The sequence below is a fragment of the Hemitrygon akajei genome, chromosome 16 (assembly GCF_048418815.1).
Source record: "Hemitrygon akajei chromosome 16, sHemAka1.3, whole genome shotgun sequence".
NCBI lineage: Eukaryota > Metazoa > Chordata > Chondrichthyes > Myliobatiformes > Dasyatidae > Hemitrygon > Hemitrygon akajei.
This window is the reverse complement of record NC_133139.1, coordinates 62,190,749-62,212,830: the sequence shown is the minus strand read 5'-3', so window position 1 is coordinate 62,212,830 and position 22,082 is coordinate 62,190,749. Positions and strand designations below refer to the sequence as shown.

General features: G+C 40.8%; 1 protein-coding gene across 2 annotated transcripts in view; it reads right to left on the bottom strand.

Moving 5' to 3' along the window:
* Window positions 1-21,180, bottom strand: part of LOC140740109 (zinc finger SWIM domain-containing protein 5-like) — a 105,228-nt gene extending 84,048 nt beyond the window's left edge. For both annotated transcript variants that reach the window (XM_073069011.1, XM_073069012.1), the window contains exons 1-2: window positions 20,996-21,180; window positions 16,105-16,306 (exon numbers count right to left, since the gene is read on the bottom strand). In XM_073069011.1, coding sequence (XP_072925112.1) covers window positions 16,105-16,306; window positions 20,996-21,169 — 376 coding nt within the window. In that variant the 5' untranslated portion in view covers window positions 21,170-21,180. The remainder of the gene's footprint in view (window positions 1-16,104; window positions 16,307-20,995) is intronic.
* Between the last annotated feature and the right edge of the window lie 902 nt (window positions 21,181-22,082).

The following is a 22,082-nucleotide window of genomic DNA, read 5'->3' as shown; positions in this document are numbered from 1 at the left end:
CTAATATGTCTATCCATGGCCTCCTCTACTGTCAAAATGAATCCAAACTCAGGTTGGAGGAACAACACCTTATATACCTGGGTAGCCTCCAACCTGATGGCATGAACATTGACTTCTCTAACTTCCGTTAATGCCCCTTCTTACCCCATCCCTGACATATTTAGTTGTTTGCCTGTTCTCCATCTCCCTCTGGTGCTCCTCCCCCCTCCTTTCTTTCTCATGAGGCCTCCCGTCCCATGATCCTTTCCCTTCTCCAGCTCTGTATCACTTTCGCCAATCACCTTTCCAGCTCTTAACTTCATCCCACCCCCTCCAGTTTTCTCCTATCATTTCGCATTTCCCCCTCCCCCCACTACTTTCAAATCTCTTACTATCTTTCCTTTCGGTTAGTCCTGATGAAGGGTCTCGGCCCGAAACGTCGACAGCGCTTCTCCCTATAGATTCTCCCTGGCCTGCTGTGTTCCACCAGCATTTTGTGTGTGTTGTTGTTTGAATTTCCAACATCTGCAGATTTCCTCGTGTTTGCTCAAGATGAATTTCACAGCTTTATACAGTACATATACTTTGATAATAACTTTACTTTGAATTTGTAAATGATTATTTGCAGGAAGAACAGCAAGTCACGTAGATGGCAGCAGGGACCTAGAATAGGGCACAATAAACAAATGATTTGAATCCTACAAACCTGTTTTGGGTGCATGAAGGTAATATAAACTTTGTGTTCCCATCTATCTGCTGCAAGCCTTCCGATTTGAAAGAACAACCAAAATTTTGCACAATCTCAGTGTACTTCGGATCTGAATGTTTTTCTAACAATATTTCAAAGCATTAACACAAAGATTCAGCAGATACTGTAAATCTTGGGCAACACAAAAAACACAAAATGCTGGGGGAACTCAGGCAACATCCAGGGAGGGGAATAAATAGTTGACATTTCAGACCAAGACCCTTCATCTGGACTGGAAAGGAAGGGGGCAGAAACCAGAATAAGGTGGGCGAGTGGAAGAAGTGCAAGCTGACAGGTGATAGGTGAGACTGTGTGAGGAGGAATGCTTGTGGGTGTCCCTGGCAAGGCAAAGATTTTTTTGAACCACTTCATTTTTCAATTCCCTCAAAAACAAAATTCAAAACAATTATGGGTAGAGTCACATTCAAGCTACATCCTCATAATTACAAAGCTAAAAGCAATTCTTCAAAAAAAGCTGGCATCCATCATTAAGGACCCCCATCACCATAGACATGCTCTCTTTAACATTGCTACAATCAGGGAGGAGGTACAGAAGCTTGATGACACATACTCAATGTTTTTCGAACAGCTTCTTCGCCTCTGCCAGATTTCTGAACAGACAATGAACCCATCAACACTACCTCACTAATTTTTGCATCGTTTTTTTAAAAATATTTCTTATTGCAGTACATAATACTACAAATTACAATGTACTGCTGCTGCAAAACAAATTTCAGACACTGAAATTAAACCCAATTCAGATTCTAGTTGTGTTTCTTGCAAGTGCCTCAAACGAGTCATTAACAATATTTTTAAAAAACTGAAATTTAAATTCTCCAGCTGATAAACTAGGATTGAGCTGTTGTCACCATGCCAATAGCTGAGGTTGAGTAACAGCCCAGTAACAAACTTCACGTCACAGTACCATTCGCATACAAAATCTAAACAGTCAGCAAGTACAATGCTCAAAGGTACGGTAAATGGAATGTGGAGTTTCATTAAGATTGGGAGTGGGGTGGGGCACCAAATTAAAGAAGAAAGTGGTTTGTCTAACTTGTGATTAATTTCAAAGAGTGACAACTGTAATAGTGATGTATCAAAGGAACATGAACCTGTACAGGCAATTTCACAACACAAATTAATCAACACTAAATAGAAATTACTGAGAGAATAATGTAATCCAGCTTCCTTCAACAAACCCAGCCATGCAAAGCAGGCAGAAGAGGAAAGGGCAAAAACCTAAATTTCATTCAAAGTAGTAAGAGGAACAAGAACACAAAGAAGTGTTCCCTGGCAGTACACAAGCAGTTGGGAGCTTTGCTCTTCAGTTTGGAAGTGTCTAAACATCTAAAGTTCACTCACTCCACCTCAAACAGTTTAAGTTTCTCTGTTTTCCCTCTGCTACATCCCCTGCAATTCAACAGGAAGCAAGACTGAACTTGTCGATATACGGAATATCCTTAGTGAAAACTAATACTAACTTAGTCATCTTTCTTGATAACAGGGCAGGTGCAGGCTCTCCACGAGGTAGAATAGGCTCTCTTCAGGCATTCATTCAGAATTAAAACATGCAGCTCAGCAAGATCTTTTAGTCTCACAGATTCAGTTAACAGCTCCGAAATCTAGGGGCTGATCATCCAAAATTTAAGCCTCTTACTAACACAACAGACATAAAACAGAGTACGTCGACCCTTTGACACAGAGCCCCTTTCTTGGAATGAATACGAGGAGGAAACCTCCCTCAACTCCAAACCAGTTACATTTTCCACTATATACGCCAAGCTTGGGTTTTTCCTATACTACATCACCTCCCTCCAGATCTCAAAAGAACCAATGCTCAGTGCAACAAAAACATGGTACTTAATACAAATGCTAACAAATATTTAAAAATCACTTACAACCTTTTGCACAAGTTACACAACATGGCTATTAGTCAGTTCTAAAAGGAGTCTGTCCCCAAGAGCAGATTCAAAGTAGCACAGAAATAGGTAAAAGCAGCCACTAACTTTACACTTTCCTGAAATACTTAGAGCAATGTATAATTCCCTAGCCAACTCCTGTACCACCAGCAGAACACTCAACACAAAGTGACAGCGTTCATGAGGGGAACTACATCCAGCACTAGTCCCCACCTTTACATGCATGTACTCACTGGAAGTTACATAAAACTCAGCAAATAATCTTCAGTAGGTTTCAATAGGTACATTTAATGTCAGAGAAATGTATACAATATACATCCTGAAATTCTTTTTCTTTGCAACCATCCACAAAAACAGAGGAGTGCCCCAAAGAATGAATGAGTTAAATGTTAGAACCCCAAAGCCCCCCCAGCTCCTCCCTCCCATAATCAGCAGCAAAGCAACAACCTCCCATCCGCCACCAGCAAAAAAGCATCTGCACCCTCCACTGAGCACTCAAGCGGGCAATAAAGCATCAATAAAGACACAGACTCAATCACCTGGCAATTCAACATACCACAGGCTCTCTCTCTCCCTAATAAGAAAACAAAAGGGTCCCCGCTTCACAACAAGAGGGGGAACATAACAAAGTATCTCAGGTCTCTGGGCACACAGCTAGCAGCCAGCTTTCTGCTTTCGATCTTTCATCTCCCACAAAGCACCAGGGGGCGGCATCAACTTCAGGTACACCCACCTCCAGAGCTACGAAAATCCGGCACCCTGACGGCACGCTATTCCAGACTAAAGACAACAAAACAAACTAGGGAGCAAGTTATGGTAGTTTATTATATGAAAACTAATTCCAATCATTTGGCTCCCCCAAGTTGTCTCTGGAGGAAGTAGTGGGGGTAAGTGTCCACCATCTATTAAATGCTCCCAATGGCGGTGTCTCCCAAGTGGCCTGTGACAAGCAAGCCTTCATATGTGCCTTAATTACTAAACCCGACAAAACAATTTCTACTGACAGGAGAAGGGGCAAAGGTGGGTTATTGGCACCTTAAAACCAGTTGCTTCAGATTGATGAGGATCATCAGCTGTGGAGAAGGATAGCCCTAATTTCAAACCTCCACTGCCTTGCAGCTTTACACACTCATGGGGAAGTTTTCAGGAGTAAACCTCAAGGAAAACTCTGGAGCTGCAGTTCTACATTGAGTTTAATGCTGTCTGACAATTCCTATAACACCACTGATGCCAAGCTGTATTGCTGTCTGCCCTTCCTCTGGATTCATCAGCTGTGTGGAGAGAGGGAGCCTGCTGCGTGGGCAACAGTTTGCTCTCCATAAGTTACTGCCTTGCTTGCGTACCACGACAACTAGGATACAATATCCATGGTTGACCCCGCCATCAGAGGGCCTAATGAAAATCACATGTATTTCACTGTTACTTGACTTTTAACCCTAATAATTTAGCTACTGCCAGAAACCAAACTCATGAGACCAGTACCTAAACTTCAAGAACTGTGGTGGCTTGCACTTCTATGCTTCAAAGCTGTGTTAAAATCTCTATCTGTGCTGTTCCAAAGCCCAATGGTCCCTTCTTTCAGATCTATTAAATAAGCTAGCACAAATAGCTTTGATATTGTAGTGGAAAACACTGCACAGAAGAGCTTGTTTGCAATCAAAGGAGTCAGCTTATTATTTAGCCAATACGCAATCCTCAACAACGAAGGCAGTTAAAAAACTTTGAACCAAGGGATTTTAGCAAACTATAGCCCACCCTTTGTTTACTCTTGTTATTCATGACCCCACCACCCTACTGATCTTAGATTGACAAGATCAGTACAGGTGTCCCCCATTTTTCGAACGTTCACTTTACGTCAACTCGCTGTTACGAAAGACCTACATTAGTTACCTATTTTTGCTTACAGAAGGTGTTTCCACTGTTACGAAAAAAGGCAGCGCGCGCCGAGCAGACTAGCTCCTCCCCCGGAACTGCATTCTAGCCAGCATTGCTTAAACACATGCCTGTGAGCATCTGTGCTTTATGTCGATTTATTTTGTGCATCCGTTAGCAAAATGAGTTCTAAGGTATCGGAAAAGCCTAAAAGAGCGCATAAGGGTGTTACACAGTGTAAAACTAGACATAATAAAGCGTTTCGATCGTGGTGAAAGTAGTAAGGAGTTTGGCTAAGGGTTTGTGAAAGTTGATGAAGATGATGTTGAAGAGGTTTTGGCATCCCATGACCAAGAACTGACAGATGAAGAGCTGATAAAGAGGAAAGGATAACAATCGAAGCCGAACGCAGTAGCAAACGGCCCGAAAGTGAAGACGTCCAGGAACTGAACGGGAAGCAATTGCGTGAGATTTTTGCTGCGATTGACAACGCTGCAATGATTGCAGAAAAGTATGACTTTAATTTTGAAAGGGTACGTAGGTTTAGGGCAGGTTTGCAGGATGGTTTGAGTGCTTACAAAGAACTGTATGATAGAAAAATGCGCGAGGCTAAGCAGTCAAGCATACTGTCGTTTTTCAAGCCTTCCACATCAGCCACAGCAGACAACGAAACTCAACCTTCGACACTGAGGCAGGCAGACATAGAAGGTGACCTGCCTGCCCTGATGGAAACAGACGATGATGAGATGACACCCCAGTGTCCCACCACCCCAACCTCCGACGACTCAGCCTAGCACACCAGTGTGCTTGCTGTCTTCCCGATTCTAGTAAGTGAACTACGCTGTACATACGTTATTTCTACTTTATATAGGCTGTGTATTTTTAGGTGTTATTTGGTAGCTTCATAGCTTAAACGTAAGGTTACTGGAAAAAGTGCTTCTGCCGCGAGTGCTGCTGAGAGCCCTTGCGTGAAATTTCCGCTGCGGTGGACAGTGCTGCAATAATTGTAGAAAAGTATTCTTACGTTATATAGGCAGTGTATTTATCAGATCATTCCTGCTTTTACTATATGTTACTGTTATTTTAGGTTTTATGTGTTATTTAACATCATTTGGTAGGTTATTTTTTGGGTCTGCGAACACTCACAAATTGTTCCCATATAAATAAATGGTAATTGCTTCTTCACTTTACGACATTCCAGCTTAGAAATTATTTCATAGGAACGCTGTACCTTCGAATAGCGGGGGAAACCTGTATTTAGTAACCAATCATACTTGTCCTCAAAAATATACTTTGTCATTAATATCTGCAATCTCTACATTCAATGTACCATCAATTCAATGCATTCTCTTACAACTGCTCCAGAATAGGGTTTCTTGCTAAGTCATTTCAAGAGATGTCCATCTTACTGAGTCTCAGACACGTTTAATATTACTGGCACATGTCATGGAATAACTTTGCAGCAGCAGTACAATGCAATACATGATAAATATAGAAAAAACCTGAATTACAGTACATATGTATATCTAGTTAAATAAGCAGTGCGAAACCAGAAATAAAAAACAGTAGTGAGGTAGTGTTCATGGGTTCAATGTCCATTTAGAAATCAATGGCAGAGGGGAAGAAACTGTTCCTGAATTGCTGAGTGTGCTCCTTCAGGCTTCTGTACCTCCTTCCTGATGATAACAATGGGAGGGCACCCTGGGTGGTGGGGGTCCTTAATGATAGATGCTGTCTTTTTGAGGCACTGCTCCTTGAATGTGTTTGAATACTATGGAGGCTTGAACCCATGATGAAGCTAATTTTACAACTCTCTGCAGCTTACTTCGATCCTGTGCAGTAGGCCCCCCCAACCCCATACCAGACAATGATACAGCCATTTAGAATGCTCTCCACCGCACATCTATAGAAATTTGAGTGTATTAGGTAATATGCCAGTCTGGGCAAGAAGGGCAGAATCCATGTTCAATATACACTGGCAAATTCACTGGTTTGTGGTAATCAATACCAAGATTGATTGCTCTTTAAAAAAAAATCACATTAAATTTAAATTCCACAGAAGAATTTGAATGTTTCTACAGCACTCTGGGTTACTCTTCCCCCTTCTATTCCAGTCCTAATGAAGGGTCTCACACCAAAACATTGACTTTCTTTCCACAGACTCTGCCTGAGCTGCTCCAGCATTTCATGTGTGCTACACTGGATTTCCAGCTTCTGCAGAATTTCTTGTCTTCAAGGTTACTTGCCTGAAAATTACTGTGTCCCAATATACCATATTTAAAAATAAAACCTCTTCTAGTGTGATTGAGTTTTTCCTGTGCAACTTGCCATTTGGACATTCATTTTTAGCAAACAGGAACTGTGAGAGCCATGACTAATTATGCCATTTCCTGGACAGAAATCTCTCCCCATATCAAACTTCTTCCCTTTCTCAACTATAGCATCTCTCAGGACAGGGAAAGCTGGAGAGGATGCAGGTACACAAATCAAAATGAAAGGTTAACAGGTTAATAAAGAGAACTGCAATGCCCGCTGACTTTCAATTTTTCCCAGTTTAAATTTAGTTTCTGAAAGACCGGCAACCCTTATTTGGGATGTACACTGCTATACAAGGACAGCAGATCAAAGTTTGTATGGGCTACAATTTTGCTGTCAGGAGGAGAGTGTCAATAATCCAGCAATCGTACAAGACAGTGCATCCGTTTTGTAATTTTGGTACAATTCTTACACTACTACAATGTGTTAATTGGCCAGCGTGCGCCAAGCTGTACATCCAGATGATCTGGTCCCAGCTCTTTTACTGGAAGATTCCTCATACGTATATTATTGTTTCTATAAACACTGCACTATTGTTTTTTAAACAATCAATTTACCTTCCCAAAATGTTCAATGGCCTCTAATTCAAAGTTCAAAGTAAAATTATCAAAGTATGTATACATCACCCCAAGGTTCATTTTCTTGCAGGCTTTCAGAGTGGAACAAAATACAATAGAATCAATGAAAAACTACATGCAAAAGGCAAACTGCAACTACAAAACACACAGATAAATAGTGAGAACACCGGTTGTAGAGTCCTTGAAAGGGAATCCCTAGGTCATGGAATCAGTTCAGTGTTGAGGTGAGTGAAGTTATTTATGTTGGTTCAAGAGCCTGATGGTCAGTCACAAAATCCATAATCTTAATCTTGCCACTTACCTTAATGCCTTGGTACAAGATGTTTTTCTCCTTGATCCATTTACCATCACTGCACACCACAAGTACAATCTTCCTGCTGCCCTACACTACAAGACCCCTCCCCACACACCCTGTCCCCATAACATGGTAATAGGTTCAGAATCACTGTCATTTTCCCAATCCCAATGAATCAACATCTAATGGCAGTAATGTAACTGACCAACACAGCGCAAAAGACCTGATGTAGGAACTATATACAGCCATGTTAAAACAGCAAGTCACAAGCAACCAAACTTCAGTAAGCTTTCTGTCTTCTTATCCCTTCCCATCCAGTCCTGATGAAGGGTCTCAGCCCAAAACATTTATACTATTCCTTTCCATAGATACTGCATGACCTGCTGAGACCCTCCACCATTTTGTGCGTGTTACTCTGGATTTCCAGCAGAACATCTCGTGTTCAGCAAGCTTTATAGGATCCTCCATTTCCTCATTGGCAGATTCCAGTTCGCAGGGATAGGAACAACATTTCCTCCACAATCACAATCAGCACAGGTGCACCAAAGGGCTGTGTGTCTAGTCCCCTGCTCTACTCGCTTTACAATTGATTGTGTGGTCAAGTACAGCTCCAATGATGATGATACCACAGTTGTGGGCTGAATCAAAGGTAATGAATCGGCATATAGGAGGGAGATTGAACAATGGAGCAACAACGGTGTCAGCAAAACCAAACATCTAATTATCGATCACGTGAGAAAGAAGCCAGAGGTCATAAGCCAATCTTCTTTAGGGTAATAAAGATGGAGATGGTCAGTAGCTTTAAATTCCTCAGCATTAATAGAGTATCTGTTCTGGCACAAGCATGAAGATGTCTTCACAGAGAAAACTCCTGAATTGGCATGGATAACTTCACTCATCATAACTGTGAACTGATTTTATAAGCTATAGGCTCAAGTACTCTTTCCAGCTCATGTTCTCAGTATTATTTTTATTTGCACAATTTGTCTTATTTTGCACATTGATTATTTGCACTTTGTGCTTTTGTAAAATTCTATACCTTTTTTTTCCTGTAAATGACTGCAAGAAAGTGAAAGAAGGTGGCATCGACATTATCACGTCATAAGACAATGGAGATCATGACCATGACGGTTCTTGCCAAATTTTTCTTTATATGCAGAATGGTTTGCCATTGTCGTCTTCTTGGCAGTGTCTTTGCAAGATGAGTAATCCCAGCCATTATCAATACTCTTCAGAGATTGACTACTTGGCATCAGTGGTCACATAACCAGGACTTGTGATGTGCACTGGCTGCTTATACGACCATCCACCAACTGCTCCCATTTGGGGGGGGGGGGGGGGCTAAGCCAGTGCTACTCATTGCCCAAGGGTGACCAGCAGGCAGCACCTTACACCTCCTGTGTTACCCTGGCACCTGCAAAGGTGGTATATAGTAATATATGCACTTTTATAATAAATTTACATTAAAGGTTGATATACCAGTTATAGGATCATTGTCAAGACAGTTGCATGGATACTGCAAGTGGCAGCCAATCTATGTGATTCAGATTTACTACATTTGCAATAGCAATCAAAAAACGTCAGGAAACACTGGGGCACCCTGCAAGCTTCACCACACATTCTGGCAACAATATAGCATGCCCACAATGTTCAACAGAACAAGCAAAAAAAAAGCAACAGCAAAACAAGCCTTATGACCCAAACTCAAACAAGACCTTTGTTTAATCCAGTGACTTGTTGAAACACAATTGAAGCGGAGTATTGGTAACTTCTGAAGTCAACAGAGAACCACCCACAAAGAACATAGATATTTGCAAATCTATATTCATGTCATTCTACAGATGAACAGTAAATAGCACCTTAAGAAGCTGCATCATTGCTTGGTACAGAAAGTGCACTGCAGAGGACAGGAAGACTCAATGTGTAGTGAAAACTGCCCAATGCATCACCAGCACCAGCCTACCCACTATCAAGGACATACACAGAAAGACGTCAGAAGACGACCAGTAATATCATGTAGGATCCCACACACCCTGCTCAAGACTGTTTGCCTCACTCCCATCAGAGAGAAGGCTATGTAACATCCAGGCCAGGACCCCTAAACTCAAAAACAGTTACTTTCCTTCCAGCATCAAGACTGATCAATACCTCCACTACTTTTATTACTTCCTATCAGTTACCTTATGTATAGCCTAGTTTCACTTTATGGACATACAATCAATGTATACAAGCTATCTTACACACACATATATATATTGTTTTTTTTAAAAATATTATTGTGTTCTCATCTTTTGTGTTTTTTTTTTGCTATGCATCAGATCTGAAATAGGAATTATTTCATTCTTGCACTTGTGGACAGAAAATGACATTAAACAATCTTGATATTAGAGGCTTTCTGTAACGTATTTGTTCAGCACACCTACCCTCTTTAGCAGAATTAAGGCTCACTCCACTAGTTTTGCTCAATGCATTACTTGCTAAGTTGCCATTGGTCTCTATGAATGCTTATTGGTTAACATATGTTTCACATATTAAGCAATTCAAAGTGGCCTCTCATCACCCAACCATGCGTTAAAATAACCGGTGAATGTAGTATTGTGCAAGGCAGATTTACTTCTTCAGACATCAAGGATGGGCTGGAAAGAGAGCCATTTTACTTTTGCTAACATGAAGAGAAGGTACAATTGAATTGGATACTCAATCATAAATAATCTAATGTTATTATGTTATGACATTAATAACACTAGATACAATATGATGAAATGTTTCTCCAAAAACACTGGCAGATATTTCTTCCCTTCCATGCAAAAGAACAAGATGCCCGACTGTAGAATAAAATCAGGCCCACTGGGTATTTTCTTCTCAGTCACCCTGTTCCTTGGAGTTTCTTCTTGCCCATCAAAAGCTGTTTATTCCATTGGCAAGCAATCCCGTTGGACCATGCAGATGGCTTATTAAACCAGTCAACTTGCATATGCCAGCAGATCAGAGTTAGCAAGCAAGAAGCCTGCTTCAGGCAGTGAGAAATCTCAGAGCTTGTATTAGATCAGTTTGTTGGGAAGCTGCCCAATTTACAGACTACCTGAAGCAATCTTAAAATTTTATGAAAGAAAGATCTAAAATGATACACAATTTGTTTTAAAACTCCCATGATTAAACAAGAAGTCTGTCACATTCTCTCCCAAGTGATGACAAACCAGTGGACTTACCCAGAGTTTCCCTTGCTTGAAACAGCATAGAACAGTACAATAGAGACAGGCCTTTCAGCCCACAATATTGTGCCAAACCAATTAAATTAGTAATCAATGGCTAACTAAACTAATTTCTTCTGCCTACACAATGACCTATCCCTTTCTTTTCTTCTCATTCATATGCCTGTCTAAACGGCTCTTAAAGTTTGCTAATGTTTCTACCTCTACCCCAGATGAAACATTCCATGCGCCCATCACCGTGTATAGCAGTCTTTCTAAATTTAGTTATCCTCTGTTGATGAGGCAGTACAGAAACAGACATTTAAAATTTAACACTGTGCTCCAGAGAATTATGTAGAATGCCTTACTAGAAACAGCTGTGTGAATAGAATCCTTTTAAAATATATATTTTTTTTAAAAGCATAAACTAATTTGAAAAGAAAATTGCAAGTCATGGGGTAGGACCTAGCAGATACAAGTAGGACAAATGTATGTGTACCAATCTACAATTAAGGCACTAGAATTCTTTCCAGAATAATTCTTCAAAAAGCACCTTGATGTGTTACAACAAATACAGGTAGTCTGATTTGATGCGAGATTCTCAGGGGCAGAAGGGGTAAACACAGCATCGAAATCAGATGTTCAGTAAATTGAGGGTCAATGGCTCTCAGCACAACCATTGGGGTGCTGTGAAAGAGACTGTAAATCCTCACTTATCCTCTGAGTGAATACCGGGCAAGAAGGCAACATTTAGTTCAGTCAGTCTGGCTGCACACAAAAGCAATTTAGGTGGTCCTGATAGTGCATAAAATTCTCTTCTAATCTCCTTATCCAGCTCCCTTTTGAATACAATTTAATCTGCTTCCAATTTCACCTGGCATGCTTACCTGGATCCAACTACCATTTAAAAGTATTCCTTATGTCACCTCTAGTTCTTGACCTCGTCATCAATGGGAACAGTTTCACTATTGTTTTTAAATACCTCGGACAGATGCTAAGCAATCTTATATTCCAAGGAGACCCTTGCCTTCTCCACAGGGTTCCTCACACCTCCAATCATTTTAGAAAAATCTGCAACTTCTCCAAAATCATGGACCTATTTCTTGAAGTGTGGTGTCCAGAACTGAGCATAATATCAATGTGCACAGAACATTAACCACTGTCCCATCCACAACAAGGAACCCTTCTCATCCCATTACCCTCACTTTAATTTTTTTAAATTTCTCTACTACTGTTGAAGTTAAAGGCCAAATGAAAATACAAGCCAAAACAAGAAACTCAAAATCCAATGAAAAAGATTCAGAATCAGATTGCAAACATGTACATTAATTGTATGCTTTGTCTAATAACAAGAGGCACATGAAATTTACTCCTGTCTCCAGTATCCCTGATCACAGTATGGTGAGTAATGAATTCCAAATTCAAATAATAAATAATGTTCAATGAGCAAAAAGGAACAACCTGTTTTGATGGTCTGCAATGTTAGCTTTCCATCATGGAAGGAGACAAAATGAAAATGAAGCAACATACACGCTGGAAGAACTCAGCAAGTCAAATTGCTCTAATACTAGATTCTAGCACTTACAGTCCAGAAGACAAAGGAGCAGAATTAGGCCCTTTGGCCTATAGATCTGCTCTGCCATTCCATCAAGGCTGTTTTATAATCCCATTTCAAACCCATTCTCCTGCCTTCTCCCAATAACCACTGATACCCTTACTAATCAAGAACCCATCAACCTCACATTTTATATACCCAATAACTTGGCCTCCAAAGTCCCCTGCTTCTCCAAATAGAACTGAAGGTCTGGAATGATGAGAGATGCACACATTTTGCTTGGGAATGCAATTGTTCAACCTCTAAATTTCCAATTTGTTACAATGGATGATTTTCTCCCCCTTGTGTAAGAATTCCAGACTGACTGATATTGAATCAACTCTGTCCATGCCAAAAGTGTTTCCTTTCCTCTCCCCAACAGCTAACCTTTAGTGGTGCCAAAACAGAACTTAACTACATAATACACCGATACTTCACTTAGTACTGACAAAGCATTCCCATAAACTAGAATGCTAATTGAACCAGCTCTAAACAGGGTCATTACATACCACAATTTCACTGGCTGTGTGCCAATGATGCAATGCACTCTAACAGTGCAAATGTGTACAACACAAATACCTTCAGCAAGCTGGCTTCTGTCCCCTTTCTTTCCAGTCTTGATGAGGGCCCTCCGCCCAAAACATTGACTGCTTTTTCCCCTCATAGACAATGTCTGACCTGCTGAGTCCCTCCAGCATTTTGTGAGAGTTGTTCTGGACTTCCAGCATCTGCAGAATCACTTGTGCTTAACTTTTGTTCCCCCCCCCCCCCCATTAAACCATGCTGGCTGGTAAATATTTTCCCCAATCTAAGGGTACAAACTCTAGAGGGTAGCGCAAGGGAGGGTACTGTACATTTCTTCTAAGGGCTCAAACCCAGAACAAGTTCATTGGAGAGAGAAAAGGAGACATCAAAACAGCATCCAAGGGAATTTAGATGAACTTTAAGTAAAGTGCTGTTAAATCAGTCAAAATTGTAACTACATAAAGACTGTAAAATTAATTAAAACAACTTATTTACATATCAAGGTTGAAAGAAAATCATTGCACTCAGAAGGCTTTATAAACTGTTCATATTCCACTTTCACGATATAGGTCATTTTTGGAAACCCTTGCGTTCAGTTCACACATCCTTGCAAATGTAACTTGTATACCTCTGTCAAAAAATTTTTTTTGCATCACTGGATAGGCCCAGTAAAATGACATTGCATTTGCAAAAATAAGCTTGTTAAACAAACACCTGCCAATAGTTTCTCAGGGACCTCTTGTATGAATTGTACATAATTACACCCCAAACAAATCAGTTTAAGGAAGCCTGGAGGCCAACAACTCAGACATTGGCGCACTGTTACCAAGCAAAGGAAAACTGGATTACTGACTCATCATCTAAATCAGCTTTTGGAACTGTGCACAAGTTCACCTGTTATGCAACTATTATAAATGGGTAATTTTTGTGCAAGGATGATGAGGAACTCAATAAAAGTTACATGAATGCCTCAAGGTTGCTTAGACACAAGGATTACTGTCAGGCGAGCTTGGCAAATACAAGGAAGAAATAGAACACATGCAATGTGCAATTTTCTCTCACTTTACAGAGGTAGAGTCAGAGAACTACAACACAGATATTGGCCCTTCAGACTATCTAGTCAGTGCCAAATCATTATTCTACAGTGCCTTCAACCTGCGGTCCATACCCCTCCCATCTATGTACTTCTCCAAAATTCTGAAATCAACCCCGCATCCACCACTTCTGCTGGCAGCTCATTCCACTCTCACCATCTGAGTGAAGATCCCCCTCATATTCCCCTTAAATATTTCACCTTTCATCCTTAATCCAAGACTGCTGGTTCTAGTCTCACCCTACCTCAGTGGAAAAGCCTGCTTGCATTTAAGTGCTCTTTAAAAATCGCTACAATCAATCATGTTAATTCATGAGTATTAACCTCTGATAGAGTACTAACTGGGTAATTAGAGTACTAATACTTCCCATCTCCAAAGATCAAATTACCCATTGTAAACTGGCTGAACACATACCAGGAGATCCAGCAGTAGACCTGGCTGAGTTGTGCCATTGGAACTCCTGAAGCAACATCAGCAAACCAGAACTTACTTGCTGATACTTTTCATAAAAGCAGGATGCCCAAAACACATTACCTCTGTAAATACACTACTCTGACAGTAACGTAGTAAATAAGACACCCTATGTACTTGTATGCAACAAGCTCACACTAAAAATAATGTGATGGCCTGTCTATCTGTCCTCTTAAGGAAAACTGTGCAGATTGAAAGGCAGGTATTACTCAAATATCTTCCCACTGAACCAGAGGTTCATGACATCAACTTCAGGCCAGACCACGTTTAGTCTTAACTTATTGAGAAGCAGTACAGTCTTCATCAGACTAAATTTCTGTACTCTTAGCCTTCAGTAGGACTTCACAGGTTAACATAACACTTAACAGTGCTGTGCTCAGGATTCATTTCCCACCACTGTCTGCAAGGAGTTTGTATGATCTTCCTGTGAGTTTCCTTCAAGGAGATTGTACACACTCCTTACAGATAGCAGTGGGAATTGAAGCTAAATTTCCTCCCACATTCCAATCACATACGGCTTCCGGTTACAAGTTGTAGTATAACCTATCCTTGTGCTATATACCCAGCATACCGTTAGACCGTGGCCATTAATGCATTGGACGTTTTGACAGACATGTGACAAATAAAGTTAATCTCATTATCTCTAATTTTAAACAAAGACATGAATGCCAGCAATTGAACTATGGCTCCCACTTTAGACAATCATTATCAAATGATAGTCCTGCCTAATGAATCAGTACTGGGGCCAACAAGGAAAAAGGAAAGAGTGGGAAAGAATCTAATATGGGAGTGAGAGTGTAACCTGGACCTTAAATCCTTTTACAAAAACAGTCAGTTTTTAGTGCAACCAGGAATAAAGGCCCATTCAATTTTATTTCAAACTGAAGATTGTGCCCTAAGCTATCTGAAGTTATTTTATTGTGGGAAAATGCTCTAGTGCCACTGGCTAGGGACCACATGAGCATCACAAAAGGAAGTCCATTACTTAATACATGTTGCTAAAAGCTACTTAATGCCAAGTTAGTAATACAGATCTTGTTAATGGCTCCTTAAAAATTATACCTGCTCTTCAGTCTAGCCCAGTAGCATTTTAGTAGCAACTCAACAACAAAAATAACAAACCACAATAATTTCAAGTAGAGATTTCAAACCCACACCAGTTACAAACCAACAAATGCATTTTCACAATTACAAGTCTCACTGGATCCAAGTCATTCCACATGCATGCTGCTTCAGGAAGCAAGCCCTTCTCCAAACATCCTGAAGGGTATTTCCATTTTCCTGTGCTTCACAAAAGCAGTACATCCAAGGTCTTAAACTGAGCAGTGGCATTCAGTAGCACCACCATATCATATCACGTGCAGAGATCCAAACTGCATAAATGCACCTTCAATTATCCTCTACAGCCACCTGAGGCCCATGAACAGACAACCCCCAGGTAAACATCACACTCGACTCGAGTGATCATACTTTGATCCACATTTAGCGAACCCATCACCAGGCATTTTGATAATATACTCACCTACTTGCAGTACACGTTCTATGGCTCCCATTTCCAATAACCTCAGCCCTTTGTTGAAAGGAACTTCACCGTCCTTTTCTCCTTCCTGACACTGATAGCTGAGCGATGAGTACATGCAGATTTCCCGTTCGTTTCTGGGAAAGGACCAGAAAATAATCCTCCTCTGAACTGGCTCTGGGATTCGAGAAAATCGCTCCTCTACCTAAAAATAAATGTACGCAAAAAAAATTAACCAACTGCACCCTATCATTAGAAACCAGAACAATGACTAGTTCAAGAACCAAACTTAAAAAATAAGGTGGTAGGAAAACATTTCCAAAATCTGTTCCAATCTTCTAAGCAATCAATGTGAAATAAAATTCTAATTCCCTGCTTTCAAAAAGTGAAGAAACCACAACATGCAGGGAAACTCAGCACAATAATTACTGGCAACTATTAATTTTATCAGTTCTACTGCTCGCTGAAAGGATTCCTGCAATATCACAAAAACTTCAGTTGTAAATACTAGCTACACTCGCCTGTCAGAAACCACAATAGTTAATTTTAAGCAGCTTGCTTGTACAAACAACCATCCCAGCTCACGAGAGAATAACTAATTCAAAGTAATTTGGGAAACATGAAGACCATCATTTGGCCATTCTTTGCACCCATTATGTATAATTTAACCTGTTGTGGACTCCACCTGAACCATGAATAGAAATGGCAGAGGTTTTCTCTTCATTTGCTGGCATTTCATACCCAAGCCTTTTCGCACAATCACCACCACACAGTCTGGACACATTACTTTAACTACATGCTTTCTAAACTGAGCACTACTTTGCCTAAATTGAGCATTATTCTATGTTCTAAAACATAGAATGTTACAGCATAGTACAATGCTGTGCTGACCTTTCAACCCATAAGATTAGGTAGGATTGAATTGGGGGCAAAGCGCCCATTTTGTGCTGTATCTCTAAACAATAAGATTGATCTAACCATTCCCTCCTACATAGCCTACCATTTTTCTTTCAAAGTGTATCTAACAGTCTCAAGTATCCACAATGCATCTGTCTCCACCACAAACTTTGCTGCAATGTTCCACGCAACCATCACTCCATTAAAAAATTCAACTGTTTACTTTCATCCAATGAATGATCTTAAGATTCCACTCCTCGTACTAGTACCTCAAATAGTTGTCAGAAGTGCAAACTAGCAAAAAAACTTCCTCTAGAACTAAATCTGGCATTAGAAAAATCAGATCATGCCAACGTTAGAAGGCAAGTTGAAGTATTATCTGTGAACACGGACCACAATAGTTCAAATCTCTCTTTTGATGATCTACAGTCTTAACCCTCTCAGGCAAAATAACTTAGAACTTCAGTGAAGAAATTTGATACAACTACATTGGGAAATCATACATTAACAACAGTCTAAGTAGTGGACTGCTGCCAAACAGACCATGAAACATTACATTTCAATTTATACAGTCATGCAATTTTCTCAATGTGTCACCTCGAATAAGCTCCCCACTCTGACCATCAATGATATCACTGGAGCTTAACATTCTCTGCATTTGCAAACATGAACTGATCTGTTCTCACCACAGCTGAAGTACTCACCATGATTCCCCACCAATGTTCCAAAACAGCAAGATTTTAAATGAAAGGAAACTATACCTTGTTAATGTCAAAAAGTGCAATTTACACCTTGTTAAAATTTCAAGTAGTAAATGCTCTAGCAAGACAACTTAAACATTACGCTAAAATAACCTGCAGTGAAAGGGAATACAGGGTGGATTAAAACAACAATCACTTTATTTCTGCTTGTGAATTTCTGGCAACCCCTATGATGGGCACAACCCTTAATTTTCTTGATGTCTCCCATTACTCTTAAGTATCAGCCACGGCTTAGTTTGTCATAAAACCATAAACAGAATTCAGCCATTCCACCCATCAAGCCTATTCCACCTTTCCATCATGGCTGATTTATTTTTCCTCTCAACCCCACTCTTCTCCCCACAACCTTGGAACCCCTTACCAATCAAGAAGCTATTAACCTCTACTTTAATACTCGCACCCAGTCACAAGGTTTAGAGGGTGGGGTTCAAGGCCAACTCAGAAGGTTTTAGCACCAAAGCGATGTCCACACTTCAGCATAAAACAGGGTAAGGACTCTACAGACAGACGAGTTGTTAACATAGGGACACCTCTTCGAAAGAATGTCTTAGGAGTCTAGCCAATATCTGTACCCCAGTTAATGTCACAGAGATGTTTTGGTAAGAGGCACATTACCATCTGAAGGAGTTTACTGCGTGCAAACTGACTGCTGCATTTTCCACCCTGCTACATACCGCATTGGATTTGATGAATAAGACAAGCATGCTAACCAACCCGTGTCTGCCAGTCCCATCCCACATATAGCACACAGTCAGCAACACGACAAGAAACCATAAACCATGCTGTTTTTCTTGGAAATGTCTGCTTTGAAGTGGAAAAGCTTTGTTATGGTTTTTGTTCTTAGCTGCTGCAGCTTCAATAGCCTTCAAACAGAGTGCCCAGTTGTGGGATTGGTACATCCAGGGAAGGAGATGGCTGAAGGAGAAGAACGGCTGATTGTATTTTTATTTTCACGCCCACTCAATTGCACAGTTAACCCACTTTATGCAGCACTGTTTGTTTTTAGATACTTAAATACATGAAGCAGAGTGTACATCACACGGTGACCAAAAACATCCATCCTTACTCCACACTGTCCCAACAAACAATAACAGACAGGACCCTCTTGAAGCATGTCTTCTTCCCTTCCCCCAAAACACAGGGGAAACAAGTTATTCACTATAATGAAACAAATCATTTAAGTTATAGCATGGTAACAAGTCCCTCTGAGCCAATGAGCCCACAGCATCCTATTAGATACGTGTAACCCAGACTTTTTGGACTGTGGAAGGAAACCAGAGCACCAGAGGAACCCATGCAGTCACAGGGAGAACATACAAACTCCTTATAAACAGCAGTAGGAATTGAACCCAAGTCACTGACACTGTAATAGTATTACACCAACTATCATGCCTCAGATTACTTTCTAGATTAGTACTTTTGACTGAGATTGAAATTACAGTGCATACAGAACCAAAACATAGTTGGACTGATGTGTCATAATTTATTACCAGTGTGGCTCAACACAAATTTATCAGTGTGACTAAACAGGAGGATATTCCCACCAAAAATCTGAGCCCTTTATCCAATCATTTTAAAAGATCCACTAGGGGAACTGACAAACAGCAAAAAGGTCCAGACCAGTATTTCAGCAGAAGGTAGAAATTATGTGGTCTCCATCTCTTGTAAACCATAAATTAATGTTTAAATATCTAACACAAACCGCAGGCAATAGTCCTTGCTTTAATCATAGTCTGAATCATGACTGTCCTGAGCAACTTTCAGACCCTCTCTATGGGGCAAATATTCACACCCACACCCTGGGGGAGATTAAATGGGAAAAAGAGGGGGTGGGTAAAAATAGTCAGATGGAAACAAAAAAATATCACTCCCACCCTTGCTGACACACACACCTCTTGAATATAGTTCCTGTGGAAACAATACTAGTCTTCACAGACAAACCTGTACCGCCTTGCAGGCAGACAAGAAACTCATATTCCATCAACAAGAAACTACACATGTACCAGACTCAGTAGAGTCAAACACATTTCAGAACAAACTAAAATCAACTAATTTTCCATCAATGGCTTCCTGAAAACAAAAAGGTCCTTTTCTTCAAGTTACATTCACAGTTCCTATCAACAAACTTGCACAAGACTGGTATCACAAACAATTCTATTAGTCAGTTAATTATATTTTTGTTGCTTCTTTACAATCACGTACAGAAGAAAGCCCTTCCTTTCCTCAAACTACGATCTTCATTGTTTGGAAAGGGCACTGGTGCAAACGATGTCAATACAAAAAAAACAAAACGGTCAATTAAAAGTAGTTTGCTAAACTGGTTTGCAGTAATTTACGGCGAAATAACTGTACCGGCTGGTTTTTGTTCTCTGTTGAACCACAGAACAAAGATTATAAAATACCAAAGCCGTTTACCAACTCTGAACAACGAAATTAGCTACAAATACCAGTCAGTGCCACAATTACTGTAACCGGTGTGAACTGTGGGTGCCAGTCTTTACATTAAGCTGAAGAATACGCAAAAACCTTAAAGGGGAGGGTGGGAGCTAGAAAGAATAGAAAAACTGAAGGAACTGCTCAGTTACGATCATTTAAATAACGATGGTGTGGGTTTAAAAAAGTGTTTGACAAATCTGTCTGCGTTCCCTTTAAACTCAGTATGTAGTATCTTTCACCATAACACCCCAAGCAATTCACACTCAATTTCTTACCTCCTCTTCAATTTCCTCATCTCCCCAGTCACCGCTCCATTTCCCATTCCCTTCTCCCACCAGATACACATTAATTGAAAGTTGGGGAATTAAAATAAAAGATTTTGAATCACAGTGCAGCGTAACCACCAAAATACATACATTTCAAAATAATGATTTAAAAAGGAGGCTAGTCCGGGCAGAATAAAGTAACTAAATGCAGCCAGGTTTATTAAAGAAACGAACAATTTCCCCAAGTCTAAGCAGCAAATACATAATAAAAAAAATAAAAGCAGCAATTAACATCACAGGATATAAATCTTCCAAAACAAAGAGGAAAGAAATTTGAGGAGTGAAAATAAAATTGATTGAAGCTTTTTATTTGGTGCGAAAGTTGGGAAGGGGGGGCGTCTGTTGGGCTGGAGCTGCAGAGTGACAGCTCAGGGTTTATTGCCTATTGTTTTCAGCCCCTCTCCACGCCATCCCCCTTGTTTACTGAGGTGATTTATTTTTAATTCCCTTATTTGCAGCGCCCACACTGCTCACCTGCTCGAAGGGCCATTTCTCCGCCACTTTCTTGGCACTGATGTCCAGCAGGGTGTCGGGCCGCTGGAATCTACCGTGGCCCGGCTTTGTCTGGGCCGCTCTCATCGTCGCTGTCGCCCCGCAGTTCCCGAGGCACGGCCGCTTCGCCGGCGGCTCCCCCCGTACGTCCGCCATCGCCGACAACTCCTCTCTCGCAACTGACCGCACGCCGGCTCCCGGCGCTCCTTTTTATACAGCCGGCAGCGCTCCCGCCTCCCGCCCGCTGCCATTGGCCCAGAGCCACCGCCTCCTCGTTCCTCATTGCCCCTGGCCCTCGTCGGTCAATGAGCAGCACCCCGCCTCCGCGTCATGAACGTGTCAATCGCCATTTGGCCCGCCCTCTACTTCAACTATTGGATGTCCACGTTTCAATCATATGGAGATTCCCACCCTTCCAGAGCCAGGAAAATTAATAATGTCTATTATTGCAGACTGACTCAAACATGCTTGTCTGGGACAGTCTAGGCTTGGACATTTTAAATGCTTACCAGACAGGATCTGAATCTTGGAATAATCTCTCCGAAAAGTTATCTGAACTAAATAACAGTTGCCAAATTTAATTTAAGACCTAAGATAAAGTGGACTTTAGACATTAGGGATAATGAGGATAAGACCATAAGATACAGCAGCAGAATTAGACCACCCGATCCATCAAGCCCACTACTCCATTCAATCGTGAATTTTTTTTTTACATTCTCATTCTTCCAGCTTCTCCTTGTGATTCTTAAATCTCTTACCAATCAAAAACCTATCAATCCCTGCCTCAAGTAACCCAATGATTTGGCAGCCACTGCCCTCTGTAGCAACAAATTTCACAGATTTGCCACCTTCTAACTGAAGGAGCATCCCTTTATATTGAGGCTGTGCCCTCAGATCCTAGTCTCCTACTAATGGAAACATCCTCTCCATGTTCACTCTCAAAGGTAAAAGGCTAGAGCATGAGATAAATTGCTAGAGGAACCAGCAGCTCAGCAGACACAAAGGGATGTTCAACATTTTTGTTTACACCCTGCAACAGGACTGTGGTGTTCAAAGGTGCTTACCAATA